The 10,472-nt window shown below is 37.6% G+C and overlaps 1 protein-coding gene across 1 annotated transcript in view; it reads right to left on the reverse strand.

The window, feature by feature from the left end:
• Positions 1–2,906: 2,906 nt before the first annotated feature.
• The window catches only part of SEH1L (SEH1-like (S. cerevisiae)), a 14,509-nt gene continuing 6,943 nt past the window's right edge, over positions 2,907–10,472 (reverse strand). The window contains exons 5-9 of the mRNA XM_009318578.1: positions 9,808–9,906; positions 8,573–8,713; positions 8,110–8,267; positions 7,295–7,445; positions 2,907–3,678 (exon numbers count right to left, since the gene is read on the reverse strand). Of these exons, the coding sequence (XP_009316853.1) occupies positions 3,489–3,678; positions 7,295–7,445; positions 8,110–8,267; positions 8,573–8,713; positions 9,808–9,906 (739 nt within the window). The 3' untranslated portion in view covers positions 2,907–3,488. The remainder of the gene's footprint in view (positions 3,679–7,294; positions 7,446–8,109; positions 8,268–8,572; positions 8,714–9,807; positions 9,907–10,472) is intronic.

The raw sequence follows: 10,472 nt of genomic DNA on the forward strand, positions 1-10,472 counted from the left end.
CGTTCCCCCGGGGGGGCGGTGCCGGGGGCGGGCAGTTCCGCGCTAACGCCGGCTGAGGTGTCCGGAAGGGGACGGTGAAATCGGTTATCTCAGGTACGTGCTTAGGGACCGGTGAGTAGCTCGGGGTCTTCCAGGGGAACGGAGGCGGCCCCCGGGCCACCGCTGAGATGTGCCGCCAGTGGTGTCTGGCCAGCCGGTCCGGCCCTGCTGCCCCGGGCCACGGCATGACCACCTAGAAAGGAAAAAGCTTTAGCCGGATTTACTTATGTGGCTTTTTTTATTTATATGACAGGCGTTGTTTCTGTCGTATTGCTGCTGTATGAGTCACTTCGATGAGGTTGAGCGATGTGCCGTTTGTATACAGTATCTGGATAATTGTATTTCAATTTTGAAGCATAAATGTCACGCTCTTCTAAGTAGAGGATGAGAAGGCAAGCGATGCCTTCCAAACAACATACACCGGAATAGGTCTATGTGTGTATGACAACTTCAAAAGATCTAAATCAAATTCATTGTTATACCAGCACTTTTTTGCAACGCACTTCTTTGACAGCTGTATTCCAGGTATGAAGATGGCAAAAAGCTAGAAAAATCATACACTCAACGTCACCAGAATTTCATACCATGTTCAAATATGTTCCAAACAAAACCAAACCAAACAACAGTAGCAACAAACAACAACAAAAACCAAACCAAACCAAAATGAAAACAAACCAAAGCCACCTCCCTGGCTGCTCTACAAGACCCAAAAACTCCTGGTCTTAGAAGTTCAGGCTGAGATGTGCCCCAAGCACATAAACAGTATATGGGATAATACATATCTTCTTTCAGAAGAAGAAAAGGGACAGCAGCCCTGCAAAGTGCTAGATAAATACTGCAAGTACCTGTTGTAATTATCCCTTTCTAAGCCCTTCTATAATCTCCCTCCCTCCTAGGGGTTCTGCTGCTTACATTCAAGGGCCCAGATCCTGCATGGAAGTACAGTTCATAATTTTGAGTCATGGGAGCAAGAGAGATGAATAAAGAGGGAAGCATGAGTTTGAGGAAGCGGAGGTGGACAGTCAGGGATATGGAATGAAAAGTCCTTGTTTGGAGAGACATGAATGCAAAATGGCAGGCAGAGGGAAAGGCAAATACCAGCCACGCAACCAGCATAAGTTCATTTGTCAAAGTACTTGGCCACTCCATTGGAAATGTGACTTGTTTGCACTGAAAATGTAACAGCATGTTTCCATTAGCAAGAAGTGTGACTGGAATTAGTCAGGATATCTAATAATACTACATGCTCAGCACAGAGGAAAATGCAGCATGATCACATTATTAACTAAACAAATGCATTAAAAGCTGCTAAAAGTTGCCATTTACTTTACTATTACAATAAGCAGATATTCTGGGCTCCAAAACGACAACAGAAGCAAATTTAAAAAAAAATGCAAGCAGGAATCTTTCCCTTAGATCTGGCTTATCAAGGATGTTTATATGTAAAGAATTATCTTTGAATATATTTTACACTTGTGTTTCTTGCAGTGCAGTAATTGAGGCATATCTGAGACACTGCAGGGTCTCACAGCACAAACTTTAAGCGCTGGGAAACAGCAGCATATCTAGACACTGCCACCTTGCTTTTCTTGATGGCTGCTTTGGAAGGAGCCCTATTTTTTTCCTGGTACAACTAGAAGTACAGTAAGGAAAACATCAATTGCTGTATTGAAGGGAGTGACCTTTTAAAGGGTTAGGACAGAAATTCTGCAAGTAGCTTAAACCTTCAAAAGTATATTCTGCTGCTCGCATAACCAGAAACAGTTTCTTCTGTTTTAGGAATGAATCCCAGTATAATAGTTTCGATGTCTTTTTTTTTTTTTAATGACTCATTCTCCCACTGAGAAATATTGTTACGCCCTACTCCCATTTAAACCTTATTTTTTAATCATGTAACATTTCTGTTGTTTACCATACAAAGTATGGTGTAGTTCCATAAAAGTTAACCTTTTGGTAAAAAGGTCTAAGTACCTGCTTTTACGAAACCTTTAGTTTTTTCCCCCCAGTTCTGTTCCTGCCGGCTGAAAACTACCAGCAGCCTACCTCCACACACAGTCAGCAAGCACTCCGTAACACCACTTTTACCTCTCATGTTTTTTTTTTTTAGTAAAAAACTAAAACTAGATTCCTCGGAGATAAATCAAGAAACAAATGCGGTGTTTCTGAGCAAAAATATAGCAAATGAGCAAATAGTTTCCAGAATACAAGTAAAACTCACAGGAACTTGCTATCGTTTTAGAAGAATACTGGTTGCCCTCTCCATTACCTTATACTAGTGGTCTAGTCCAGGAAGTAGTGTAAGCCCATTTTGAAGCACACCAAAATACACTATTACACTTTGGGTTTCTGCTGCAGAGAGCCCACCTTTATCCTCCCTCCCCCTAAGATCTGCTGAATGCGCTCAGCAATTACATCCTGTACAGTAATGCTACTCCCTAGAAATACCATGTAGTCATTGTCCAGTTTTATCCTCCCACCTGCCTCACACCAGCCAAAGCCAAGTCAATGCCAGCATGCTGATCCACAGCAATGATGCTCCTGTGCTGACACATCAAAAAAGGCAGCTTTTAAGTCAGTACTATGTCTTCAAAATGTCTCAAGTGCATTATTCAATCACTGGAAAAGAATTATGAGGTAGTTTGAAATCCAACTCTAGTAGTCTCTGCAGACCTTCAACACACCCATGAGAAAAGTCAGAGCACACCCTGTGGCAGAAAAATATAATATGCAACTGCGCATCCAGAATGGCACATGACTTCACAAAAGCAAAGCTATGAGAATGGACACCTGAATCAAAAAGGCTCCTTCATCAGGAGCCTGTTAAAAAAAAAAAAGAAGCCTATTACAAGAAAAAGCATACTAATACAGACCTTTTAGAATAAGTTTATTAGTCAACCGCAATTACAAAATTTAAATATTTATACAGCAAAATGGAAAATTCTTAAGTAACCGAACACTTCAAACTATTTTGCTGCAGTATACACAGGAATGGTTTTGTTTCTTTTACAAGTCGATGCAGTATCATCCTTTAGTTACTCAACAACTTCTTGAAGGCATGTTTAATTTTGAGAATATATTTCACATCTGTCAGTGCAATATACAAAGAAAAAAATTCAAAACCACACTAAACTGATTCCAAAAATAAAAAGGAAAAAAAAAGAAAAAAAAAAAGACAGGCACATTGAAGTCAGATACTCTGTAAATAGCTCGTGGTTAATACTGTTTGTATGTGTTGCCATAGCTCAAAGGGTACAGGTTAAAATGTTGCTTTGATACACAAACATAAACAACATGTTCCAAGTGTTGTAGTTTGTTTTGCAAAACATACACGAAGTCCCAAAATTTTTAAAAATCTTCTGTACAAGAGAAGAAATACAAAGGCAGCCAGAAATGGAAGCAATTCGCAAACACCAGAATAAGGCCCTTCAGAGTTTATTTAAAGTAACATGTTAAACCCCTTCATTCTCAGGTAATAGATTAAGAGGTCGAGATACACATCGTCTGCGAGGGTGAGGATACTGGATGGTGGCAGTGTCAGCATCGCAAGAGTGCTCTATCAGAGGAGGAGGAGGAAGGAGCTGGGCATGACTGGACCATCTCGATCCAGCCCGTGGGGAATCCAGAGGGGGAAAGAAATACCTGAAACAATTAAGAAAGGAACAAAACACCAAAACAAAAAAAAAAAACAAACAGAAAAAAAACAACAACAAAAAAAAACAAAACAAGAAAAAGAGAAAGGTAGTAAATACAAGGAGAACCAAAGGGGAGAAAAAGACATGCTGGAAAAAAAAAAAAAGGCTTTAGTATATCCATGCCAAAACCAATAGAACATAATAGCAGAAATCAAGGCTTGTAATTCAAAACAAGACAAATCTGGAAACTGTTCTTTAAAGGAAAATAATACAGTCTTTTCCACTGAAATTCACAGAAAAGGATACCGTAATAATAATCCTAGTATACACTTTTACAAAAGAACAGATCGCTTTGGAAATCAAAAGGATGTCATAGCACAGCTATTAACAGGCTTTCATTCTCCCAGAATTCCTGTGATTTGTTAACAGAGCTTTTAGTAATGCTTCATTTGCGACACAGGATATACATCAAATATTATGTAAGTACATTTTCTGCATATGCATCTAATTCAGATTAACTTCACAGCACTTCTAGGATAGACGTAAAAACATCATTGTTTTTACAATACTTTAAATTTAATAGTATACATTTACAGAGAATAACTACTTTCAATGAAATACAGTCTTTGTATGTATCTACGCATTTCTGCAAAATCCTCAGAGTAAATTTAAGATTCCTGGTGAATGCAAGACTAAGAATTATGCCATTTCATGTCATTTTTCTGCTGTTTTTATTAGAACTTACCCGTAATACTTGTGCATTTTAGTATATTAGATACCTACAGATGTTTTCTGTCTTGTTTACAGTTCCGTGGGCTTACATAAAGGAACCAGCTATACGATTAATGAAATTATGGGACAATTCACAATGAGCTGCATTTTGGTTTCCATCTTTGTATGGCTCAAGTGTTTGTGTTTTTTAGGATACTATGCTCAGAGAATTTTCATTAGTCGATGGAATTATTATCATAGGAATGTACAAGTACATATCAGAAAAAGTACTTCTCTTAGTTAGGATGAAGAAAGTATGACAGTACTTACAAAACGTTTATTTGAAGTCATACTAAGTTATAAATGAAGCAATACCGAACTATTAAAAGCTACCATCTGTACAATTGTCAAAATACAGTTTTCTTATTCCTTTAAAACTAACAATTTCAAATATTACAAAGCAGTTACAAATTTGTGATGTTTAGGAATCTTAATCAAATGCTGAAAGCTATGAAATGCAAAACAAATTAGTTATCAAAACAATTTTAATGAAAATTATTTTAATGGTCATTTCCCTCCTCCCATCCTGATCAAGGACAAAAATTCTCATTTTTAGTCATGAACTAGTCTTTTAATTTGACAAGCTTTCAAAAAAAGTGTTTTGATGGAAGTTTTGGGGTTTGGGTTGTTGTTTGTTTGTGGTTTTTTCCCAAACAAGAAGCCTCTCCAAGTATTTTTCTATCAGGAGTTCCAACAGTATCAAACTGTGCGGACTAGTACAAAAAACGTACACAACGTGTTTTAAAAAGGCTTTTTGAATAGCATTTAGTAGTTAGCAGGCTGCTGGTGTCTTGGGAGAGGTCAAACGGCGTTGGGGAGGGGAAAAAGGAGTTCGTTTTCCATTCCTGTGTGCATGCAACAAGCAGCAAAACACCAAAGTTACTCCAGTTAGCTTGGTATCAGCTCTGCTTTCTGTTAAAAAGGACATAATACAAATGGAGAATGGAAATTGTATCATGAATCTAGACACACAATTACATCAACATAACAATATAGCCTTACTGACTTATTTTCCAACAACAATCTACATCATCTGTTCTGAAACTATTTTGATTACAAATCCAGTTTGGTGGTCGTGCTTTAACAAAGTTTTCCAGATCTGCCTATGCTTTATCTGTTTTAAGTGTTTAAATGTATAGAAACTGAAACATAGCATCTACAGTCACAGACAAAATAAATTCTGTGTAGCATACCAATTTAGTCAAATGTCAGTACATAAATCTTTTAAGCGTTAATACACTAAAAAAGAGTTAGCAACTGTGTTTATGCAACTCAAGCCAATGTGATTACAAAAGAAAGTGTAGTTAAGTGCATCTTTTTTTATAGTAAGGCTCAATCCTAGGACAAGACACCATATATTTTGAAATTAAGCCACGGATTTAATTCTTTAACAAAACGGTAATTCCAAATTGGAGCCGAGAATACTTTATTAAAAAAAAAAAAAAAGAAAAAACCCACACCACTTTCAAAATACAGAGCAATGGAGAGAATCTAAAATAATGCTAGAAGTTTCAGTTTCACCGTGGCTTACTACCAACTTCAGGGAGAGGAGTGGGTGGGGTAGGGTAGTCTGGCTGGCAGCAGCACAGTCTTAGGTAAGGAGACTGTGAAACCACACCCCATGCTAAGGAGGCATAAAATGGCCTGCATCTCCCTACAGGAGCCCAAGCAAATACAGTTAAGTAGGTTTGGATATCACATTTCCAAGACAGGACTGCATTTCAGCGTTTTTGGCTACACTGTAAACAGCACCTGGAACCAGATGACTATCATTCTGGCCTCCTTTCTTGCTGGAGACTTGGCCCATTACCACCTCTTGCTCTCCTATTTATCCTGTGAGGGAAATGCTAAAGCCCTTCTCCGTTCAAGGCAGCTAGGGATCTGGAAGCCAGAACTGCCATTCAGGATTGGCTGCTGAAGGTGGGGGTGAAGGCTACTCTTCTAAAGCAAACTGTCACAGTACTTTACAGATGAGCACTTTAAACTGAAAAAGCGCCATACTAGTAGCTGTACATGGATGGAAATGGAGGCCATCCCAAGGCATTTGAAAAAAATAAACGTGGCCACAAAACTTGGAAGCTGCTGCTATGCAATTTGGCCACATCTAGTCCTTACACAGGACACATCCTGTAAAGTTGATTGTACACACTCCACCATGCAAATGCAGGGCAGTGTATTTCTAGAGCTCGGTGTGCGCAAATTAAAATCGTTTTCAGAAGAGGCAGTTATATTTACCTACTGAACACCAATATTACAGAATAAAAACAGAGAAAGCAAATCAATCTGCAATAAGTGCCATATGAGGAAGGCTAAAAAAAACCCAAACTTTTATTCAGTTGATGTTACACCTGCAAAAATGCAAGTAAACTAACACTAGTATATGATTGTTGAAACCATACATTATGAAGTATCTTTTCCTCCTTCCTTTCTGCTACATTATCCCAGTGAAAAACAGAATTTGTTGCTGGTATTTTTGCTTCACTTCTAAACGTGCATCTAAAACAGAAGGGCAGTTACACAGCAGTATGATGAAGTTTGTCCTTGTTTGAAACTATTTCAGAAAAGTTATTTTTAATCATGCAAAGGACTAAAAGTGAAAGTAGTTGTTTACATTGCTTATTCATACAGAATGATTCAGTATGACTTAGGCTTCATTCATTTTGCTCTTAACACTGGCCATAACAGACACCATCACAGAGCAAGACTAGAATAGCTTGTAGAAGTACTCATGCAATAAATGACATTGCACTTTAAAAAAAAATTATAAAGCAAACATGAAAGCTAAGTGAAATTAAGAAGTTTCAGAGAAGAGAGTATTTACTGAAATTCAATCTCTCTACGAATTAACCTACCTGCTGGCAGATGATCCGTTTAGTGAATTCTGTAGACTTGTATTGGCTGAACCTAGAGAGGCATTAAAAATTCCCTGCTGAGAACTACCATTCACTGGACTCCCGTTACCTTTCAGTATACCAGTACACTTCCAGTTGTCCATGTAATTAGCTGCAAATACAGATATATCAAAACTGTTAGTTTCTCTTCTGAAGCTCAGCTTTTGATACAGCTATGATGTTTCAACTGCTACACACCTGTTGTGAATTAGAATTGAACTTAAATACCAATCTATAAATTCCAAACAGCTGAGGATCTGGCCCTTTAGCTGTCTGACATTCTCTGCCTATCCACAATTTAAAACTCAGTTTTGTTCGGTAGCAAGAATGAGTTACCTTTATTAAGATACTGAGGAACAAATGAGAATGGATGAGGAAACTGCCACTGTTTTTGTTGTTGTTGCTTTTGGAAATTTAAACAGAAAAAAAGCCAGTTTGCCTGAACATTGTGACTGAACGTAGATTTTCTGGTTTTGGCAGCAGGCAAAGATAGTAATGCAATACGTATGTTAATTTTAAAAATGACAGCTTTACATAGCTCTGGTGAAACAATTTGAGGGTGCGGTAACAACTATTCAACTATTAGCAGCCTAAATCATTCAAGCGTTCCAGCACAGAACGTTATTTGCTTTTTCTGAAATGTAAACAGAAATATAAAAATCTATCATTCACAAATCAAAAATGAATTTTTGCTCCAAAATTATTTTTTGAGTAAAATTTCTCAAGTATATTCAGCATACTACAAAAGCTAGTGTATTTCAGGTGGGTGACCTTACCCTTCCAGAGCCTAACACAGCCATCATCACCAGAGGAGGCAAGCACTGTGCCTGTAATATTCCAGCTCACTCGCCACACCTGGGAGTTGTGATTATCAAACTGTGCCACAATATGAATTTCAAATTTTGTTAATCCTCCAGAAGAAGTCAATTCTTTCCTGTTTAAGAGAAAAGTGACAGTTCTGCACACAACTGTTCAAAGGTCTAGGCTTGAACACGATGACAAAAAGAGAGGACGACATCTTTCAAGGAGTTTATATAACAATTGTTACTAGATTAGGAGTATTAAGAGGTATTCAGACAAAACTATAGACTTGCTCACAATCTTGTAATCTTAAAAATCAGGCTGCTAAAAAACAATCCTGCATACATTAAGTTACTACTTTTGCTTCACAGATACTATTAAAATAAGACTATATAGTGTGCACCACATCATACCAAACTATCTTTCTTTTAAGCTCACCTTAGAGGTTTTAGTGTGAAAATTCGTACGTCTTTGGTTGCTACAGCTAAGATGTGGAAAGATCTTCCCAGATTTGGAGCAAATGCAATGTCATGTACAGGATCTGTGACCGTCATCAGAGCTTCTGCTTTTGCGTATTTCCTGTACAGCATAAGAAACTAACCTTTAGTGCCATCAAAATGGCCAGTGATGCAAATTATATAAACCAGACATAGTGGAACAGGGAAAAAGGGGGTTAGTATACATGCTGAGACTTGGAAAAATAAAAATATTTGCTTAACATAAATTTAATTGTAAGTAATAAATACAAGCCGATTTCTTCAGAAATTGAATACATCCGATACAGTAACACTAACAACCGTATCCTAAATCATATAACAAAGCAAGGATTCCAGTACAAAGAACATTTTTGTCTACATTTGGAAGAGGGAAAGAAAAAGATTCTTCCATTCACAAATCTGAAGGGAACTTGTATCTCAGTAACTTACTAAATTTTCTGTGCTTGTAAGCAGACTGCTATCTGCCTCCTTTGCTGTATCATAAACATGATCGCATGTTTATGATAATGTATCCCATTTTCTTATTTACCGCCAGGTAAGTTACAACAACTTTCCTCTATTGTTAATGCACAGAGAACATTGTCTGAAGCCAGGCATAAATCCACAAAACACCTTGGCTCCTTTCCCACACCACTCTCCCTGAATGAAACACAAGTTCTCTGTCGTCATTTAATTGAAAGTGGTTGCGCGTACACTTCCTGGCCTTTTCTGGTTCTGAATTCTTAACTGTACAAACTGAACTTTCACAGAACACTAGTAATTCACAGGACTTTCTGTCATTATAAACATGCTTTTAAAAGTGTTTTAAGGTCGCCTTGAACAAAACAGTGCCCAGTGCCACGCAATTCAAATTTCAACTTCATCCTATTAATTCCTTGTGCAAAATTAAGCATATAAATTAGCAGAAGCAGAAACAACAATTGTCCCTTTAAAATGCTGATAGGAACACTGGCATTTCTGCACTGACATGGAACAAAATTATCAATATCATGTCTGTTAACATCAGTTAACATTCTGATGTCTCCCTCTCCTTTCCCATCCAATGGCTCAGAGACAGAATTAAGGTACTATTATTTACTACTCCACTCCACAGCTAATGACAGAATAAAATAAAAGGCCATCTATTACAAACTACTTTAAGATCCCACAAATGTTATACATTGTCATTTAGCATACCTGGTATTTTCGTTATATTCATAAATTTGAACCTTAGCCAATATATTTGGACTGTTGTCATCACTTCCTACAGCTATCATTGGAGAATGTGCTCGAGAGCTAAAAGGTAAAAACAAGTACTATTATATTTACAAATGGTTTCACAGAAAGTACACCAAGCCATTTTTTTAAATTTCAGACACATTATCTGTAAAGAAAACAAAACAATGACAAAAAAAATATCACAAGGCAGCAGGGGGAAAATCACAAGGAAACATGAGTAAGTGCTATTCACAGTTACCGGTACAATCTCCATTGTGTTGTTTTGAACGCCCACTTCATACACCCACTAAGGAGAAATCATTAGGGAACATTATTTGGCAACTCAGGATGATGGTCCCAGGAGTAGGATTGATTTTATATATGCATCTGCAGTCAAGTATTTGCCACAAGTTTCATGGCAGAGTCTGCATTCTTTGCAGTACTTTTAATGATCGATTTAGTGGGATTTCATTCAGGTTTTGGAAGATAGGTTACAAAAGCTACATGTAGATGAGTTCTAGTTTTTAAATCAACTTTTAACCCCATCCCATGCATTAAAGAGAAAGCCTGTACTCTCTACCTTCAGCACAGACTACTAATAATGAATAGAAGAATAACGGGATCGGGAGGACACAGACCTCCCT

Source organism: Pygoscelis adeliae, unplaced genomic scaffold, assembly GCF_000699105.1.
Source record: "Pygoscelis adeliae isolate BGI_AS28 unplaced genomic scaffold, ASM69910v1 Scaffold42, whole genome shotgun sequence".
In the NCBI taxonomy this organism is placed as follows: domain Eukaryota; kingdom Metazoa; phylum Chordata; class Aves; order Sphenisciformes; family Spheniscidae; genus Pygoscelis; species Pygoscelis adeliae.